The 21,453-nt window shown below is 39.0% G+C and overlaps 2 protein-coding genes across 2 annotated transcripts in view; one reads left to right on the plus strand and one right to left on the minus strand.

The window, feature by feature from the left end:
• The window catches only part of LOC308387935 (calcineurin subunit B type 1), a 30,938-nt gene extending 13,249 nt beyond the window's left edge, over positions 1-17,689 (plus strand). Inside the window, exons 2-6 of the mRNA XM_080868334.1 lie at positions 1,149-1,188; positions 11,767-11,943; positions 13,139-13,198; positions 13,598-13,782; positions 15,309-17,689. Of these exons, the coding sequence (XP_080724460.1) occupies positions 1,149-1,188; positions 11,767-11,943; positions 13,139-13,198; positions 13,598-13,782; positions 15,309-15,356 (510 nt within the window). The 3' untranslated portion in view covers positions 15,357-17,689. The remainder of the gene's footprint in view (positions 1-1,148; positions 1,189-11,766; positions 11,944-13,138; positions 13,199-13,597; positions 13,783-15,308) is intronic.
• Positions 17,690-17,867: 178 nt separating this feature from the next.
• Positions 17,868-21,350, minus strand: pno1 (partner of NOB1 homolog). Its single transcript, XM_080868333.1, has 7 exons — positions 21,052-21,350; positions 20,147-20,293; positions 19,952-20,035; positions 19,565-19,625; positions 19,308-19,425; positions 18,731-18,801; positions 17,868-18,117 (listed from the first exon to the last, which is right to left on the minus strand). The coding sequence occupies exons 1-7, from the start codon at positions 21,247-21,249 to the stop codon at positions 18,050-18,052; spliced, it is 747 nt and encodes a 248-aa protein (XP_080724459.1). The 5' UTR covers positions 21,250-21,350; the 3' UTR covers positions 17,868-18,049.
• Between the last annotated feature and the right edge of the window lie 103 nt (positions 21,351-21,453).

A 21,453-nucleotide genomic window follows, 5' to 3' on the forward strand; every position in this document is an offset into this window, starting at 1 on the left:
ATTGCTGGTTTGTTTGTTTGTTTGTTTGGTTGCTGTGACCTATTGACCTCTTGTATTAATTCCCTCCTATCTTTCTATTGGTGTCTTTTATTATGGTGGTACAGCTTTTATCTTGCTATTACCCATGTGCTGTAGTCATTCTTATTGGTAGCTTTTATCTATGAACATAACTCGTTATTTTTTATTTTTTTATCCGTTATCAATGTTTGAACCTTTTATTGTTTTATGTAAAGCACTTTGGTATGCCCAAGGCTTTTAAATGTGCTCTATAAATAAAGATTGTTGTTGTTGTTGTTGACTCTGGGTCTAATAGCACTGACTATAATTTACTAAATTAACTTCATGTTTTAAACAGCTGAGGAATGTTATGTTTATGGACTAATGTACAACGAGAAGGGATTTTGCCAGTGCCGTGGCCTCCTGCTGCTCTTCAAAAAAAGACTGTAAGCTTAAGCAAATTTTGAGTTGACTTCACTTTTCAAATATAGAGGCTACAGGACATCGTTTACAGTGTCTATGGTTACAATCCATTACTTTGAATTTAACAATAAAGCCATTCATTTTCAGTCTTGATTCTGGATCTTGGCAAGATGAGCTGGCAAGATCGGTTACGCTTCCATCTCTTTTTTTCTTTTTCTTTTTTCTGGAATTCCTGGAATTCTTTGTGTTAGATTAAATACACAAATCAAATATAAACGCATAATAATGTCCTGTTGGCCGCACTATTACTGTCACTGATAAAATGTGGTATGAAAATGAATCCTGTACCTAACAAAAATCACGTGGCCTTATTGTGTGTTGTCTTTCCTCGTAGGTGACATTGTTTGTTTGATCAACAAGGAAGCAGTCTGTTTTGTAGAAAAGTATTTGTACATGTCTGTGCTGCGCTAACTTTTAATTAGTACACATATGCTGAAGAGTTTTCATACTCTTATTAATAAAAAAAAAAAGAAGTTCAGAATTAGACTGTGCAGATTGACTGGATCCTATTGGCCATCTCAGAAACTGCTGCAGTCTGGGGTCTTTAAATACATTTAACTGATATGAGTGAACTTGTTACTGTTATTGCACATAATTTAAAATATTTGTGCTTTTGTGATATTTTATTACAACCTAAACTGAACGTTCTGCCTTTCTTCTTTCTTTAGGGAAATGAAGCCAGTTACCCCCTGGAGATGTGCTCACACTGTAAGTAGCTTAAATCTTTGCTTGATCTAATTGTACAAAACTTAGTTTACTAAAAAAACGTAAAAAGAAAATACTTATTTTGATACGTTTTCTGGGCTTTTTGACATGACTAGTAAATAACCAATATTTTGATGACTCTCCAGTAAGGAGACAGTGTTCATTTGGTGTAAAGGGTAAAAATCAGTACTACAAATTGGGTTTAACATCCAGTTTACAGAATTTGAATGTCCTCTGATAAAATGCCATTCATTGAATGTCTGGTGTTTCTGCTGATCTGACTTCCTCTGGGTTCCTTTGGGTTAAAAATCTTTATAATTAAAAATCTCTTACAGTATTATTTTAACTACATCATATCTTAGCTGCTTTTTATGATTTATCATGCATAAGTGCTGAAATGGTGAAGACATTGTCTTGAAATCAGTCTCTTATGCTCTTTTTACATCTACAAGATGTCTGCCTGGTAGACAGACATATTCAGGTTTATGAGCTCAAGAGGAGGAGGAGAGCTGAAGATATGACTCACATTTCTTCTTTGCTGGCCTCCTTCACCTTCCCTACCTGATGATGCACATCCACACAAGCTCATACTGCTTTGTGTTGTTGAAAAGTCCTCAGAGATGCAGATTTCTCACCAGCTCTCTTTGGTGCAAACTGCACATTTTTACACCTGCTAAAAGGGTGCGCTGCTGGATGTGTTTAATGAGTGCTGAGACTGTGACAGGTCCCTCGTAGTTTAGGGGTACTGCTGTTTAGATTGACCTTCAGACAAGAACAATAATTTTTGCATCAGGATTACCGAGGCTGTTGTGAGTTTTGGTGTCACAGTGTAAAAAAAAGTCTTGTATGAGGCAGAATTGGATTAAAATAAACTTCTTCTCCACAACTATTATTGTATGTTATAATCTTGATCAAACCAGGTGAAGCAGAGATGGGATGGAGAGATATAGGAAGGGCAGGAATTTTAGTAGTAGTAGTTTTTCTGCAGGTTTTTTCATATTCAAGGAACATGCACAGGGATTTTATTAATTTGCAAGTATTGCAGCTGGGGATGACTTTGCAAAAACAGACGATTTGCTTGCTTTATGTTTAAGTTGCAAATTATGAGTTAATTTGTTTTAAAGTTAATTTGCTATTTTATTATAATTATATTTGCATAGCATGCTTACCATGACAAACATACGCATAAAAATATTCAAAATGACATTTTGAATATTTTTTATATTTTTAATGCCACAGTGCGTGTGGACTGTGGCTTTTCCATACTTAGACTGTCCTACTGTAACATTGTGGGGAACGGGACCTTGGCCTGCCGGGCCTTCCAGCCATTCCTTCCCCAGGATTATACCACCATAATGAGGGAGATGAATTTTGGCTGATGCATGACCCTGTAATGAACCCATAAAGGAACTCTGTATTCAGTCCAGGATATTAACAGCTTCCCTGTCCTTGTCTTTGTCTCTCTTTAGCTACATTTTTCCTGGTCACCACTGTCTAATTGTCTTTCACCTTCTCTTTAAATGTTATCAATCCTATTTGCTGTTTGTTTTTAAATGCGTTACTTAGGCATCAAATACAAACACTGACAAGAAATGCCAAATTGAGAATGCAATACCCGGATGTGTTTCTCCTATTGCTCCGATGGCTCCATTTGTGTCATGGTTACACAGACATGAGCCAAAATTAAACTTGGGTGACCTCCCACATTTAAGGCCTGTTCTAGATCTGACCATATGCATACATCAGTGATATAGCAATGATTGAGTACAGCTAGCTAGCTACTGCTTGTTTCAGCCAAAAACATTTTAGGTGGGACGTGTATATAAGTGCTTCCTAGATCACCAAAATCTGTGTGACCAACTGTCAGTTCAAAGTAATTAGTAATGACAAAACTGTTTTATATGTGTACAGATACACATAATATGCAGACATGTGGGAATTTAGGAAAGAGAATGATGATTTCCTCCTATATATTAGGCATTGTTTTTTTTTTTATTATTATTATTATTATGTTAGAATATATTTGCTTCTGTTATTATTGTAAAATTTGCTATCCAACTTATTTCTTAGTTCAGGATCCTTCTATTTTTCCTTTTTATTTGTTATTTTATTTTTTCCTCTCTCGGTCCTTCACTCGCTGTCTTCTCTCTGTCTCACCCTGCACTGACAGAGCAGCTGTTCAGCTCATCAAGTGCTTGGACAGGCAGGCACTTGACTGGCTGCTAAGAAATTAGCTCTGGCCCTCTGGTCAGAGAAATTCATCCTGCTGCACCTTTACTGCCCCACCGTGAGACTGATGCCCGCTCACTCGCACCTGCCATCAGACACTTTCTAACTCTGTTTGTGTGGAACATCAACATGAATTTTTCTCCATGTGTCGCACTGATAAGATGGATTGTGAAATCGGGTCACGTTCCATGCACAATCCCACTCGCCCCTCCCTGGCCACATTGATCAAAACTCGCCCTGCAACATGAGAAGCAGGGCTAGTCGAACAAAAATGCACCTCTTGTATTTGAAGGCTTGTGTTAACTGAGTTTTTTGTTGAAATGCCACATGAAGAAAGTACAGCAACATTAATAGGGACTCTGGCTGACCTAAAGGGCTCGAGTCAAGTGAACAGTAGATGTCAGTAATTATGGGAATAATTGTGCCATCTAGCATGTGGCTTTGACTTGCTGCTAATCATTTAGCCTACTTTGCAGACATTACTGAGATATTTGTGTGTTGCATTTCAGCCTGACATGATTTTTGTCTCTATTTTCTGTGCTGGAGGATGAATTTCTGAAAGGCCTGTAGCCTCTTTTCAATGCAGTGTCTCACCACTGCTGGCTTAAGCGAGCTTAGATCAGGCAGAATTTAATGGCCTACTTGTAACAGTGTGCAGTGTGTAATTAGACAAACCACACGGACACACACCTCCTCACACATCCTTTTGCAGTACACTCTGCTAAAGTATATGCACGCGCCCACTCTGTTCCGCCACTCTGTTCACCCCACACACACACACACATAACCATGAAACCCCCCTCAACGCTTCATGCTCTCAGAGAAACGCAGCAGTGAGTTTGAAACCATTGCAGGTCTGTCTGCAGCCGCCAAAAATAAATGGCGGGCGACTTGCTGGAGTTCCTTGTTGCTAGGGGTTTCCCTGAGGGTGGGAGCCTGAGCCTCTGTCGGTGGGGGGTAGTGGGGTGAGTTGGGGGTTTTCTCATGACAGAACGGCTATAAATAAACACCATCAATGCTTTGCCCTGTCCTCGTCCTCAGTTTGGTTCATGCAGGCAAGCTGTACATTGTTGGTGCAGCCAGATAAATCAGCCTAATGCACAGAGTGCTGCAGCTCTCAGCTGTATAGCCTTCTCACACCTGCTGTCTAAATGAGATAAGACTAACGCAGTGTGAGAGAAACACTGTATTTTTTTTTTTGTGTGTGCTTTTTTTTTTTAATTTAGTGCAAAAATTGGACTAAATTTTTAAAATTTTGACAGATAAACCAGAAGTCTTGCCTACTGCCTACTCCATCACACTGCTTTAAACTGGCTGCTGTGCTCAAATTTTAGTCTAAACGCAACCTGAGTTGAATTACATTTAGCTGACCACATGGGTGTTGACATAGGAGTGAGTAACTGTGCATATCAGCTAACTTTCTCAGAGCCAACATTTTGCATGTAAATCAAAGGTTTAGCACATATGTAATAAATGGTTGCTATTTATGTAATAAATGCAATGTTATGTATCTAATTAGAGAAACTGAAACAATGTCAGTGAGAGCTCCCTAACTGGGAATTCTGCGGTATTAAAATACAGTACACGTGTGCACAGAGATTGAGAGGGAGGTAAACAAATGTGAAGAGTAACAGTTGGCAGCACTTCTGCAACATAGAGGGAGCTAATACATTTTCAAACAGGGAGGAAAATCCTGTGTTTGAATTTTGACAGTCTGTCCTAAGAAACAGCTTGTGACATCCTGCATGTGGCTTTAACTTCAACCTTACAACTGATCACATCACCCACCAAAATGCTGCCAGGCTGTATACGTCATGCAACACCGCTCAATCAAAAATGACAGAGAGGGTTTTTCATCCATATGGCCCCTCCCTGTTTAAAAGGCAGGATAGCAGATATGAAATATGGTCTTGATCAAGAGAATTTGTTACTGCGTCTGTAGTATTGGGCATGCAATGCAGGAGGATCGTCAGAATTCAAGCGGAATTTTTGTTTTTTTCGCCTTCCCCACCCAATGTTACCTTCCCATGAGTTTAAAACTCCCAATCTCTAGATTGGTCTGCAGTCCTGTTATCCCTTCAGCAGTAATCTTGTCTTTCAATATGTTCTCTGGATTTTACACCCTCGTTGGCTCACAACAGCCCCTTATTGGGGGACAGTGTGATATTTCATCCAGTGTCGAGTGTTATTATTGAGCTGTGCATGCGACCTTTTCATATTTGCGAACCCTCACACCTCACCTTGTGTGCCTTGACAGCTGTATATGGCAGAATGTGCACTGTGATCCTCACTAACATGTCAACTGAATTTTCACTCTGCATCCCTCCCCTGCCCCGTTTGCCTCGTTTCAGGTTAGCTGCGTTAATGGAGTCACATGTCTCCATTAATGTGCAGGGTGAGCCGTTTTTAGGGCCGAGCATGCTTAAGAGGACACACTCATTAGTGATATTTTGGGAACATTGTGTTTTTTATAATTAAACAAAAATGGGGTGGAGAAGCCAGTCGCACTTAGCAGATTTCCATTTCACACAGCTGTGCCGCTGTCTGACTGCTATCTTGTTACAGTTAGGTAGAGCATTTAGTTTGTGATCAGACCAACCTTTTGTGCAGCTACTCTGATAGACAGTTTCATATAAAAAGTACCCTTTGTTGCTTTAGATTTATTCTTTTATCGGCTGAATTTGCATTTTCAGATGACTCGTGATATGCGCGCTGTGAATTTAACAATGTTTGACACGCACAAATACACACATACCTCAAGAATGCCACTAACCGTACAGGAGGCCATGGAGGACGAGCTGTGTGCTGTAGACCAGAAGGAGGACCATTTGGCCGACCTTAGCAGATTTATTTATTTTTTGTTAAGTAATGCTTATGTATGTTAGCCTCCTGTGTGCCCTCAAAGGCTGATGACATCTACATATGCATGTGTTTTCATGCATACACCGCCCGAACAATTATTTAAATATTCGTGTGTGTGTGTGTGTCTGTTTGTGTGTCTGTGTGTGGGCTACGTTAGGGGGCTAACGGGTTCCAGTTGCCTAGTAACACAGTTAAGGGTGCATACAGCGTTTATGGAAGTAAGTGTGTGTGTGTTGTGTGCTGTGTGCTGTGTGGTGGAGTATATGAGATTATCATAATCATCTCACAGTTACATTGGGTCTCCCTCAGAGATGCTCATTAGCAAAGCAGTGTGAGGATCCTCTGTGACTATGGAGACCTCAGAAAAGCATTTTTCTTTACATAGGAAAACATTTTTGATAATATTTCAGTTAAACTTCCTTTACATGAAAATGCATCCAACAGTATATTATTCTGCTCGAAATAAATGTAAAGGTAAGCACAGACGTGTCATTTTCAAACCATCCCTATCAATTTCTGTAAAGTGTAAAAATGCCAGAGTGAAATCATCTTGTTGTCAAAGGTGTGCTGTATATGAACTAATGTATAAAGTAATCTACTAGACACTGTCATCATAGCAAACATGTAGCTCCACTACACCTTAATCCACAGCAGATGTACGTGTTTGAATGCGAGTTTGCAACATCACCCACCTTGTTGTGTTTCTCTGCTGCCAAAGACAGTCTTTAACATGCAGGTCTGATGTTGGGCTTAGATGCATGACTCTTTCTTTTCCCTATACAACCAAAGGTCGCGAAGAAGGCAAGTGAATAGCAAAAGTGAAGGTTGAAGGTTTTATCACACGCTTTAATAGCCAGTCGCTCAACAGCATCCTGTTTTGTGTGAAATCGAGTAAGATGTGCCAACCCATTCAGGAAATGTATGGTGTATTATCTTATCTCAATCGTTTATTCTGCAACATTACTTCTCACTTTTCTCGTTGATGGTAATTACAGGTGTTGTTGCAATTTAAAAAAAAATGAATAAATAAAATCCAAGAACATTTCATCTTATCATGGTGGCTCTCACACCTAGGACGCTTTCCCATCCAGCGTGGTCATTTCAGGCTGGATGTGACCACTGCCAGTCACAGTTTGTTCCAGCCTTTTTGGGAATCAGTTGTTGTTGCTGTCGTACGCAAACTATGCCTCATTTGCAGCTAGATTTGGTACACATCATTGTGCCACATTTTAAGGTTTTTAGCTTCTGTAATGGAGAGAGGCTGTTTGTAAAGCTCAGAAATTCAACTTTCTTCACTGCGCTCACTTTTAATCATACTAGAATGAGTTTGTGTAAGAACATGAGATAAGAATAGTTAAATTGACGAACCTTGTTTGTTTGTTCATCAGCTGCTAAACCTCCAGCTCCCATATGATTTCAGGAATCTACCACTTGACCATAGCAGATGGACCCATATGTTGGATAAGTCAAACCAATATGTTTTTACATTTTTAATTTTGGCTCTGTAGGTTCCCCTCTGTGTGTGTGAATCTAGCAGACATGGGGCTTGTTGGTGTGACACTGGAAAAGGAAGGCCGATGTCCTTGCTTCCATGAATAATACATGGACCTACTCACTCGGCAGGTCCTGACAGCAACAAGGGATCTGGATCCAGTGTTAAGATGTTCCCTGCTTAGCGGCTGCGCCAAAGTTTATGTGTTGTAAATGTCACAGTACTTTTTCATCAGAACTGCATCCAGCTTATCCTACTAACCTGACTTTGTAGCACAAAACGGAACTTAAACAGAGACAGGGAGTTACTTTGAGGTTACGGTTTTGTGAACGGTTTTTCCTTGTCCTTACAAAGCTGAGTATGGAATTCTGAGGCAAGTAATTATTATTCTTTTTATTGAGGTCCTCCTTTTGCCTTCAGAACTGCCTTAAATGGCATAGATTCAACTGCATCACACAGTTGCTGCAAAGTTTTAGTTCTTCTTTGCACATGACTAACGACCGGAGGCGCCTTTCAGTGTGACACCAGCCTTTGGAACAGTGTGCCACTACAAATACAACTAGTTGATTCTGTGGACCCTTTTAAAAAGCAGATTGTTTAACAAGATTTCTGTTAAGAATAGGAATGGGAATCGAGAACCGGTTCTCTACAAGAGCCAATTCCCAGTAGTTCAATTTCTTGGAATTGTTAGTTTGAGTGCCTAACGATCCTTTTTATTGGTTCCACCTCCACTTGCACTGTAGTCAGCTGATTTCTGTTTGTGTGCCAAAGGAGGAAAATAGTGGCAGAGTCTGCAGCGTGGATATGGCCATTATGTTTATTTTTATTGCACAAAAGGATGAGAGAGTGGTGTGCAAACTTTATCCAGGATGGAAACGGCTGCATTATGTACACATAACTTTGGCTCTTTGCACGCAGAGAGCATGCTAACACTGAGCTAGATAAGACCCCAGTATGATGTTAAAGCTGAGTGAATTCTGACCCCAGCCCAGCAGCCAGACCCTGAACTTCAAGAGATGACAAACTAATGAGCAGTCAGGCTGCAGCCTGCACCTGTAAACATACCTGTTCTTTTATCGTAGAGAAAATAAAGCATTTGTAGTGTTGTTTTTGTGCGATGATTTTTTTTATTTTTTATTTTTAAATTGATGTGTTTAAATTTTCATGCAGATTCAACACTCCCTACTCCACCCATCATTAAACTCTAAAATTGACAGTCTGATATTTGGTGACAAGTGCTCTGTATTTTTAAAGTTACTGATGAACTAATAGAGAGGGCTGCCCGGAGTTATTCTTTGCTATTGGTTTTGATCTAATTTGGAGAACGTGGAGTGTTCAAGATCTATTGGATGTGTGTCAGAAGTATCTATACTAAGATTTAACACCCTGAAAAAAGACCTGTCCGGCTGTGTGACAGATTATCTCAAACATGGCTTTGATTTACCGTACTAACACAATATGGTGCCTATCTGTAGCATTGATACCCCTTCACGGGCTAAATGGTTATGAGCTAAGATGGTGTCATCTGCTGGGCACAGGAAACAGGAGGCCGCTGATAAGGAAGTGTTTTGTGTCGCAGGACAGCCGTGTGCTCGCCTCTGATAACTCGTGCCTGGTAGACACAGACACCCTGTGGTCTTTATCAGCTTGTGAATGTGTTCTTGTGTGTAGATTTGTCATATCGGGAACATATAAGTGAAGTGAACCGCTGACCTCTCATTAGAAATAAATCTGGGTTTTCAGATGTCGTGGATATTTGATGCAGACTAACGTCTTGATTTGTTAAACAGGGGAAAATCAGAGTGGCTTTGACATCATTAATTTAAATGTACACATACTTACACAGCACATGGATAGTTTATTAACAGTGTAATAGTAAAGATGCTGAAAGCTGTAATGAGATTGCTCACGATTAATTGGCACAACTGACTAATTAATTGATCTGCTTATTGTTCCAGCTTTGTAGTACACCATATGGCAAGCATATTGCACTGTGCTTTGGAGACGGCCTTTATTTGGAGACATTCTAAGTGCTTTGAATGGATTTGTACATATTTTTAGTCTCCTGGGAAATTTGACATGCGATTTTATATTTTATTTCCAAGGACCAATGAACAGAGTTCTGTAGTTGAGTCATTTACAATATACAATGTTGTTACTGTTCTCTCAGTGCCCTTTGAATTTTATTGGCTTGAAGGTGCTATAAAAATTCAATTTGTGATCATGTGACTGTCATGTGCTTTATTATTAGAAAGAACACAGAATCACTAACGGTCAATAGAGGAGCATTAAATCAAAACTTATTGGCTCACGGTGTTGGTCTAGATGAATTTTTTCATTTATCATGATGATGAGATACACATGCTGCAGGGACCCATAAAGAATATTTATAAAGTGGATTTCAACAGTGTATTGTTTTTCTTCACGTAAAGCTTTGCTTGCAACCAGCAGTGGCTGCTGCTGTGGTCATGTCCTTTCCAACTTTCTCAATCTGTCTTTCTCTCACTCCTTTATTCCTCCCCTACTCCTCCACCACACTCGCACTCTGATTAGTCATCGAGCTGATGTAGCACAGCGTGTTCGAGCTCTGAAACCCAAAACACAACCCACACCCATCTCTCTCTTTGCATCGTATAATAGAAAGCGGAACAATAGGATAACATCCTGTAAGAATCCAGACATTCACATGTGCATTTAGAGCTTCGTAGCCAAAATATGAGATGTGTATGTTCCCTACATTGCGTCAGTTTGAATGCAGGTTCTTACTCTTCTGATGACAGTTGTATCTTTAGTGGTTATTACATTTCACTAACTGTGCTCACATCAAGAATTACAAGAAATTCCAACTGTAACTCCTTACAGTTACCACCACAAAGCTTGTTCTTCCTAAGTCGATCTTATCTTTGCCATTTAACTAAACTGGATGGCCTTGTGGAGGAAATTAAACCTGATCGTGACTAGAATAAGTTCATAACCTTTGTCACACCTCTTGATTGTGACTCTTCCTTCTGTTAGCTGTTTGTGAAGTTTAATAGACACCCTGTGCCATTTAGCACTCATATTAAAGTGGGTAAAGTAGTAGTAGTTTGTGGTTGGCCAGTATGATCACCTGACTCTCTGTGAATGAGCTTATATAGTAATTAACAACTGGATTTGTGATTGCTTGTGGATTACTACTACCATTGCTCAGTATACTGGCCGGGGAGTGGAGACTATTTCTCATGGCAAGGGAAGAAAAGATCCACCAGACCCCTTATGATAAAAAAGCACAAGTAGACAACAAAGGCTGTAAGTTATATTTATGTACTCGTCTCTGTGTCGCTCTTCTGATAACTCCTCTGTTACTCCCTCCTCCACTCTTTCTTGTCAGCTCTCATTTCTCTGCCTTTTACTCATTTTTTAAAAAACATCTACATCCATGGCAGTGTTTTCAGAGCAGGAGCAGTTTGCTTCATGTTAGGTTTGCTACCAAATGGAGCTTTGTTTTGTAGTTGCATCTATTTCAGGTATGGCTAGAAAAGAGCAGAACAAATTGTACCATGCTTACTGTGGGTCTGCAGCTAGTAGCAGGTAGTCCAGGCCTCTGCAGGCTAGAAGTAGTGTCCTTGACCTAGTTACAAGTGGTGACCATCAAAATCTATGACTACATTTCATGCGGAGATTTATAATGATATTTATTTGGTAGCATAAATATCCTCTGACTTAGTGTTTTTGTGTGTTTGATTTATTGCTCTTTGTTTGGTTTTGTTTGCTCAGTCTTGGGCTAATGTTGTTGCAGGTGCACAGTGCACTATGCATTTGTCATTGTCACTTTTTAGCTGTTTTTTCCCCTCATGCTCTTGTATAGAACTTGGGCCTGTCAGGCACTTGACACGTGCACACTTGTGGTTGTTTGCTCATAATTTTCATTATCTAACAAGATAGAAAATGCCATCAGCTAAATGTCTTGAAAGACAATGTCTCACCCATGTCTTCTCTTGCTTTTTCTTTTTGTCCAGTCGATGCTGATGAGATTAAGAGGCTAGGGAAGAGGTTTAAGAAACTCGACCTAGATAACTCTGGCTCACTCAGCGTGGAGGAGTTCATGTCGCTGCCAGAGCTGCAACAGAACCCACTGGTGCAAAGGGTTATCGACATATTCGACACAGATGGGAATGGAGAAGTGGACTTTAAAGGTATGCAATAAAGCTGTCTGCTTGTGGGGATTTGACTAACAGTAAAAAAAATCCTTTACACATTTGTGACTTCAGCAACAAACCTGGTTCTTAAGTGGAAGTTTGCTTTGCTTTCATTCTTCTAGTTTACTCATGGTTTAAGTATTACTCTCATACCTAAACACATGGAATCAATAGATACTGCCTGCTACAGGAGGCCTGGTGTGCAGTGAGCCAAAAAAAGCAACAACATAGGAGGAGACGTGCTGCAAATTCATTTTTGATAGTGACTATTCATATTTCACTATTATGTAAAGCAGTAGCATCCAGGCTTCCTAAAGATATGTGCGAAATAGCCTACAGTACATAGCTTGGGTCAGCCAGTACAATAACTAAGAGTAATACCACTGCAAATATGGCACATATTGTAGTATTTCTTTGAAGAAATACTACAATATGTGCCATATTATGTGCCACATCTAAAAAAAACAAAACAAGACTGAATAAAGTTCCTTGAATCCAACAAGCTCATTCAGCTCCTCTCCGTCTTGTAGAATCCAGCATCCTGTTCCACTAATAAGACCTGTTGCTGGTTTTCAATGCTAAAACCATTTATTTTATTTTGTTTCCAGTCCATTAAAATATTCTGCCACCTGCTTTTAAGGTCATTTGCATTTCAATGGGGCACAAAGTCCACATTCTGAACACGTCATTCACACATGATGGGGAATTGCCCCTATTGCATAAAGATAAGGATTGCTTTTATTGGTCTGCATGTTTACAAATGTGCCACTATCTTGGAAATTCAGTCATAGTGCAGGCTTAAAAATAGCCCAGGTTCGATATCTGTGGACTTTGCAACCTGGACATTCTTCTGTACAGTAGTAACACTTTCCACAAAAAAAGAAAAAAAAAACATATATAGAGAGAGAGTTAATGAAAAGAATTATCATCATAAAGTTCAAGTTTAACAAATGAACAGTTCAGAACAGTGTATGTCTTTGTCTATAAATGAGCTCTTCTGTGTTTTGATAATAAACTTGATGTTGTTATGCTTCTGTATTGTGTAAGTTTTTCTTAATATACTATTTAAAGAGCAAATTCCATAAAATCGAGATGTTTCTAAAATGCCATGTTGAAGTCAGGACTGTGTGGGAAGCCTGGTTTAGCTGTAAACCTACAGCACTGATTGCTGTTCTGTTCTCTTTTCTCACAGAGTTTATCGAGGGTGTTTCACAGTTCAGCGTTAAGGGGGACAAAGAGCAGAAGCTTCGATGTAAGTAAAGCTGCTTCTTCGCTTAAGTCACATGTAGCCATGGGTAGTAGAACAAGTTTCTTATCCTCAAGCACATCCATTTGTTTTGTTGCTTTGGGAGTAAAACCAGTCAGGGGCTTTGTCCCCTGTGACTCCCCTCTTCTGTTTGTCTCACGTCACCTTGCTGCTGCAACACAAATTCCCTTGGGGTAGTATGTCCTTTATAGTGCACAGTGTTAACCTTTTGGGTCACCTTTCATGAGCTAGTCAAGTTTTCTTTTTTAAAAAAAGGGAAAAAAACAACCATTTAAATATTAAAGAAGAGTTAAAGACTATATATAATAAAGGCTGATTGGTTTAGACTTCCAACTACCTGTGCTTCTGCTCCCTCCCCTCCCCATGCCACTCCCTGCACCACAGTTGCTTTTAGGATCTATGACATGGACAAGGATGGCTACATCTCCAATGGCGAGCTCTTCCAGGTTCTGAAGATGATGGTAGGCAACAACCTGAAGGACACGCAGCTCCAGCAGATCGTGGACAAGACCATTATCAATGCAGACAAGGACGGAGACGGCAGGATATCCTTTGAAGAGTTCTGTGCAGTAAGTCAAAGCCCTCCTGGGGTATTTTGGGGTGGTGACATTTGTGCTGATGCAGCCTAGTATGTTGGAAGCAAATGTCAAAGGGGCGGAAAACTCTGGAAACACAAACACTTTTTGCTTAGGCTCAACGGCATTGGGTTTCAGTTTCACACTTCCTTGTTGAAATGTGGTGTCAAGGGCTGTAAACATAGCCTGGTGTGTACTTACGGCATTTGTAGGAGGATCTGTGTCATCCAGCAAATTTAAGGTCGGCAGTGATGAGCGTTATTTGGTTTGTAAAAGCGCTGACCCAGATCAATATTCTCATTGCTGTCGTACTGATATGCATAAACTAACTAGAAAGTATGTGGCTGTAATTATCTAATTTAAGATCACAGATGCAAATGAAGTTCTCTCAATACAATTAGTGTCATCTTGTTGAAAAGTGTGATACACCGACTCGTCTGTTGTCGGACCCCAGTGGAAATGGCTTTGCTCTGAGACATATTCTAAAATGAAAGACTCCACTTCCAACTGACAGACATGAGCCCCACATTTGACAGCTATATCTCTGGAGCCATGAACTAAAATGGCTCTGTCCTCGTGGGAGTGTATTTTCAGAGTGGTGCAGGAGAGTATTAGATCAGTTTTTTTTTTCTTACTGAAGCAGTGCAGCTCAAACACTTCAAGGTTCAAGGAAAAGGCTCCATGACATGATTTTATTCTTGCTTTGTAGTATTAGCAACACTGTTGTGTAAAAGTAACAACGGAAGAGAAAGTGTGTAAAAATAAGAGAATAAATTTAGTAGATTTTCTCAGGATGCCGTTGATCCCATTGTTACATTTCGGCATTTCCACAGCAGTGTTACAGCGAGAACTTGTAGTTGATGCGGTCACTCATAGTGAAACTGACATGCTTGTTGATGGTTATGTGGTGAATGAAACGTTACCAATATGAAATCACTTTACAATGAGGTGAAGGCCGTATATTCACAGGTAATGTACAGTAATCTGTTTACCCTCTGAACCAACATGTTTATTTTTAGTCAGTTAAAAATACACTGAGTTGTTTTCTCAGTATATAAGGTCATAACAGGTTACCTTTTAATGGCAGTAATAAAAAGATGACAACTTTTTAAAAATAGCAGTACCAAACATTGGTGTTCTTCTATTGTGCAGGTCAAAATGTTTTTAAGGGGCCGTCTTGTTTGGGCATGGGTGCCTTAACCTGAGACGGATTCTGTTGCAGGTCTCTTCCTGGTAAAAGGGAGTTCTTCCTTTCCACTCTTGCCACATGTTGTTCATCAGAGATGATTGATTGTTAGCTTCTTCTCTAATACTTTTGGCTTTTTACTGTTGAACGTAGCACATATCAAAATTTATTCATAAATTTTGCATATAAATATAAAGCTCGGGTGCTGTTGTTGTGAATTGGCACTTTATAAAGAAAACTAAACTATGTGAACTTTAATGCTTACCTCCACAGCACTAACAGCACTCTATTAAAGATTTTCTTTTCTATTCCTTCCTTTCGCACTTTCATCCAGGTGGTTGGTGGCCTCGATATACACAAAAAGATGGTGGTGGATGTGTGAGCGCTCTCCGCTTGCTGAATCCCCCCCTTTGTCCTCGACTCTCGCTTTCTCCACCATCTCTGAAGATCTGCTCAAGACGTCCGGCAAAACGCTCTCTGTGTAAATCAATGGAAGTATTCGCTCTTTCTCTCTTTTTTTTTTTCTTTCTTTTCTCTCTCTTTCTCTCTCTCTGTGAAGCCACTTTTTCTTTTTGAGAAAAAACAAAACAAAACACAGGCCTCGTGAAGCCAACTTTGAAGTGTTATTGAACTGTAAATCCTCTCAATAACCCGGTCGTAGCACTTTAAGAGACTGAAGGACATCTATTTGTAATTCGCAAGAGCATCTCCGGTTTTGGATGAGGGGGGGGAAGGGGATGCGGTGAAGAGGCTGGTTGGCTTGTTCATATTTCATCCTTTCATTTTCTTTTTTTCTTTTTGTTAATTGTTATTTTTGATATTTATTTTTTGTTCTTGTTTTTTATAAAGAAGAAAAAAAATACAAGTATATCTATGGTTGTCTCGTGAGGGGAAGTGTGTAGTGTATTAACACTTGACTTGCAGCACAACTAGAAAGTGTAGGGTATGAAGTGCCAACCAGAACATATCCAGAAAACCAGTCCAAGTTATTACCCATCATCACAGCAGTCATTCATGCCAGACAAATGGGCTCGTGACGCTTCCAACTGCTCGACTACGAGTCATATTAGAAGCAAATCAAAATAATTTTTTTTTTTTGTTGTTCTCCATTTTAGCTTACGCACGCAGTTTTGCAGACCGGTAAAGCTTCCAGTCACTCCTAGGAAAGCAACTCCAGTTTTATTTTCCTTTCTTTTTTTGTATTAAGAGTGGTAGTTTTATTTATACTTAAGAATGTGTTTATATTGTTGGAGATAATCGTTGTTTCCTGTTATAAAATTATAGATAGAAAAATTAATGCCAAGAAAATGTCTTTTGAAAAATAATTTGTGGCTGCAAACTGATACATGGTTTACTCTTGTGAAGCATTTTGCATAGAGCAGTGTGCATCTTTAAGACAATCTCCAATGCAAAGATTAGCTCTGCACTCACACTGACTAATGAATGATGGTGGAATCATTAGTATTTCAAGACTTTAATGTTAGGAACAGAGGCTGGACGGACTTGGCTTAGAACTGAGAGTGAATAATGGTGAGATTACAATTTGTGCAAGGACATAGCAATTTAAGAGACTTATCTGCAGGCAGCGTGTTTTTTGTTTTTTTTGTTTTTTTTGTTAACCAGTATGTGTATATTAGGTAATCAAAGTGTGCTCAGCTTATTTAACCGTAAGTGGAGATGGCTTTGCCTCCGCTTAACAATGAGCCCTTCTGAATACGTCTCAGTACAGCACAGGATGGGTCAGTTTTCTTCAGCGCAACACAAACACTTAAAATCTTAACATGTTGGCATAACGAGTGTGCAATGGGTAGACTGTAAATTGTAGTTTTTTGTTTTTTTTTCTTTGAACGTGTACATTTCAAAAGTTGGCTTCTTCTCCCACTTTTTTTTCTGTCACAATCAATTCATTTTCTCACCCTCTGACCTACTAACAGGGAGAAAAAACATAACTTCAGCCAGATTTTTATTTTCTAGGGAAAATGCTTCCTACTGCAAACAGCATTGGGATAGCTTTGGTTTTGCTTTTGGAGGTCAACTGCTGGTTTGAACAACAGTTTTCAGTCAAGAGATGTGCATCTGGAGTGCTCTATTTTTCCCCTATCCCAAAGCTCTGCACGGCTTGGGCCTCCCTGTGCTTGCATGACATGGAAGTATATTTTTTGTTGTGCATGTAGATCAATTTTTTGAAATAATCCTCTTGTTTACACATGGATGGTGATGTTAATATATTTAAGAATTTAATGGTATACAATATGGATGTTGCCAAACTTTGGTAAATGTACACATATTATGAGAGGTAATCCAACTGAACTGAACTACATGTAACTTTTTGTATTTTACCCGGGTCAGCGAGATGCTTCGATTCCAGTAAAAGTTGCATATCTGATCCTGTCTCAAACTGCCACACACTGTACTCAGCTTAAAGGGGAAAATTTGATGTTTTTTTTTTTTTTTCCTTTTGTATATAAGTATTTGTTAAATGCAGTTCTGGCTCTCTGTTCTCTGTATAGTTCAGACCGCGCTTTAGTTTGTAAGTGCTACTTTTCTCTGAGGGACTTGGGTTCTTTTTAGTTTGTGTGGGGATATGAGAAGATTTAAGTTTGAGAACCTTTTTTTTTCCTTTTTCTGCATGCTGCATCTTATGCTGTGGGACTGTTGGAAACTTGATACTGTATGAAAAATAAAATTTAAATAAACTTTGAAATGTTGAAAGTATTCTATTTGACTGTCCTTTTTTTATTATTATTATTTTAAACCTGACCAAGATGTGACTGACTAGACTTGTATCTTCATTCACCAGGAAAGAAGAGTACACACATGCTTCGTTTAGTTTTTTTTTTTTTTTAAACACATTTGCACAAACACGTACTTTCAGATATCCATATTCCCTTAATGCACGTATCATAATTTTATTAATCATATTTGATACCAGCTGATTCAGAAACCACGAGATTACAGAAGAACCCGAGGTATTAGTCCAAAGGGCAGTGACGGTCTCAACACAGATCCCACATAGGAATTCCACCAGCCAATAGGGGAAGAGAAATACATATGGTAACCAATCAGGCTTCAGGTTTAGAATCTCTCTGCAGTCCTGCTAGCCACCACTCGGATGTTGCCATAGACCTTTGAAGGTGGACTTCCTGTAGGGGCAAAAGGGATTTAAAGGTCACTTCTCAGCACTAATGTGTAAACAAAGAGTTCAATTCCAAATATGGTTAATGCTAGATTCGATGGATTTGCTGTCAGGTGACTGATGCTCTGAACACTGGCAAAGGCTGCACAGCAGTTAAATAGGTTTGTTCAGGACTTGGCTAAACTGTTTGTTCAATGTTTTAGGGTTTTTCTTTAAGCTGACTGTCAGCTTATAAAAAAAAAAAAAAGTAAGAAATTCGATTTTTGCACTCCTTACGGAAAACATTAAGTGTTATAACAGGTCTTTTTAAACACCTGATTCAGAAAAATGGCTTCATTCCAATGCTTTATTGCCTAGCCTCTTTTAATTTAGGCACTTTTACTGCTGCATTTAAGTATATATCAAAATTGAAATCCATAAAAGGATTCACAGGGGAGTCTTATAATCTAAATTTCAATGTTTAAATGAGTACCTCAAAGTGAATAAATTAGTACTTGTACTTCTCCAGGAGTAACGGTATTTGAGACAGCAGAGTGTCCAACCAGCTCATCCAATAAAGCACCACCTCAATAGCATCAACCACATGATATACTGTGCTATAAAAACAATGCTCGTCTTACCTAAGATCAAGTTGCATATCGCTGTCCGGGCCATCTTGATATTCTGGAAAGATCCTAATACGTGAACTTTTCTGTAGACAGACAAAGCAGAGTGTTCGCAGTTTCAATGAACAATGAATACAAGGCACATAACAAGAAAACATACTGCAGGTATGGATGTATGCGAAAGGTTGTTTATATTGTCTTTAGAGTACCCACAAAAACATCTGCGTGAAGAGGAAAATAGCATTTGTGTGACAAAAACTGTTAGTAAGTAATATATGATAGTATGTTTATGCACTTATTAACAAACCAAATCAGGCCAGTTTATTTTATTTTTTTAAGTTTAATCCCAAAGAAGTAAAGCTCTTCTTTACAGAGTTTCTTTGCAAGATCTGTATTGAACTCCAATACTTATCATGACTAAAACAATGCAAGAGAAAAAATCCCAATCTAAATGTTTGATTAATGCTGCAGTGAAACCGTATCAACTTCAAAAAGGTGGCTAAAGAAAATTAATGAGGGATTAAGAAGCAAATGATGTGAAAAATTAATTAGTAATTTTACTGTAGCATATCAAAATAGTGGATTTACTCACGTGTCTGCAAGCACAATGCGAGTCTTTGTGACATTTTCAATGGTGAATTTGGTTTTTCCTCCCTTCCCTGCTATTCTTCCAATAGCTCTGGATAAGTGGTCTCCCTTCAGAGGTTTCACTGCCAAAACATGGGAGAACAATTAAATAGATCTCGAGAGGTTGAACATTGTATTCTTCATGCAGCAGGGAAAGAGAACTGGTAAGAAATTATGACGACTCTAACAGCAGCCACAAGTGCTACGGAGGTGGAAACTCACCGTCTGTGACATCAAAGCTTTCAAGGAAGAGCTCATCTAATCTAATGAGAGCCAGAGCATCCTGAGGGGAGAGAGTGTGAATGTTACATCACGAGTGACAATCCAGCAAGGCTCAAAATTAACAATAAAATACTGTGACAGCTTCTAAAGATAATTTACACATTTAGACAAAGCAAAAACAACTACAAGTCACTTTATGGAGGCTACTGACAGGGAGGAAACTTTTATTGTATTAACAATAGATTATTTAACTACACTGAGCTGAAGTAAGTTTCAGTCAAGTGTCTCTACCACTGTGCCAAAACTTGACTTTTGGCTTGACAAATACACATTCAGTACAAAAGCAGTCAGGCAGAATTAAAACATGCAGAAAACTCATGTACTTACTTCAACCTGAAATCCAAGAACAAATGCTTTAACAAAATCAGCTGCTCTTTGGAGTGAGGTGATGTCCTGTGTTTCTTTACATGTCTGAAAGAAAGAAGGCATATTAGTCATATCAGAGATGAAATACTGTATATAAGCATTGTAATAAATAGGCTCACCAAATCACCGAAGTCTACATGAACAGGAGAAGCTTACCTTGATTTCAACATTCCTTGTTTTGAGGTTGAATCTAACTTGAAGTTGTAGGTTCTCTACAATAGGAGTGAAAATCTTCAGCCAGTTATCTTTCAGCGGTGTGTATCTGTGAGCTGGAACTGGGATTTTGCGCATCTCATCTGATCCCTTAAAAAAACAAACAAACACAAAGAACATTTCTGATCATACGGTGTAATGTTAGCAAAACTACTCTATGACATTTGGTTAGGATTTATCAGAAAACATCTTTGCTTTGTAACCCGAACTCAAAGCAATGCTGCAACTAATGTAACATGTTTACGATTGTTTAATGTGGTGACTTTTTTTCCACTTAACTGTCTGATCTTTAAATCATCAGGAAACAGTGAAAAAAATGTCATCATAACAGAAACCACTAATCCACAACAGAAGTAGAAAGAGAGATTGCAGAGTACATATAAACAGCAACCCCGGGTTTCTATTGTGCCTGACGGTGCATTTAATTACTGAAACATTCATATGCACGCTTAATTTCAAAGTTTCTAATTAATCCTCTGAGTACTGGACTGATATTAACCACGAGTAATTTATGCGTTTTGTTTTCCTAACTGTATTTTTGCTTTAGTAGACAGTGCTTTAAACAGTCAGAGTACTGTGAAATCATAAGTATTATAATAACAGTCACGACCTAAACACAGTATTTGTTGTGTATTTGAATATTCTACTTGGGCAACCACACTACCACAACAGCAGCTTTATTTAGTGTATTCACATGACTACACCGCGCGTGCGCATAATAGTTAATGGTTTGGTCGGGGAAGCTACTTTGTAAACATGACAAATAACATTAAATGTACAGTTATTGGTATTTATTTGACAAAACCGAGAGAATACACAGAGTCTATATATGCACGTGGTGTAGTTACCCGTAATTTGTCTCCTGAAATGGGCGGAAATTGCGGTCGTTTGCTTGCCACGGGCTCCTCTGTGTCCATGCTCGCTCCATCTTGTTCACGTTTTCGCTTCTGAGACTTTTTTGACTTAACCTTTGTGAAAGAATCGGCGTCATCTTTGTTCTCAATGGGTACTACAGAGTCCGGGACTGGGTTTTTGTCGGTGTCCATCTCGAAAAAAGTTTTTAAAATCAGACTTTGAGTAGAAACCTAAGCAGACTGTGAACGGAGACGCGTGAGCATGTCCTCGTGGGACGAAAAGGACCCAAACAGCCACATCAACGACGCCTGTAGATTGAGAGGTAACAAAATTATTTTATTATAACTATCTATGATGTCTCTAGTTGTCTTTAGAATTGAATGCAAGCTGTTTAT

Source organism: Rhamphochromis sp. 'chilingali', assembly GCF_963969265.1.
Source record: "Rhamphochromis sp. 'chilingali' genome assembly, chromosome: 20".
NCBI lineage: Eukaryota > Metazoa > Chordata > Actinopteri > Cichliformes > Cichlidae > Rhamphochromis > Rhamphochromis sp. 'chilingali'.

Coding starts and splice junctions, on each gene's coding strand:
- pno1 (XM_080868333.1), bottom strand. CDS start 21,249: ATGGACACCGACAAAAACCCAGTCCCGGACTCTGTAGTACCCATTGAG. Junction 20,294..21,051: donor TTTCAGGAGACAAATTACGG/GTAACTACACCA, acceptor TGTTTTTTTAAG/GGATCAGATGAGATGCGCAA. Junction 19,426..19,564: donor AAGCTTTGATGTCACAGACG/GTGAGTTTCCAC, acceptor ATGTTTTGGCAG/TGAAACCTCTGAAGGGAGAC.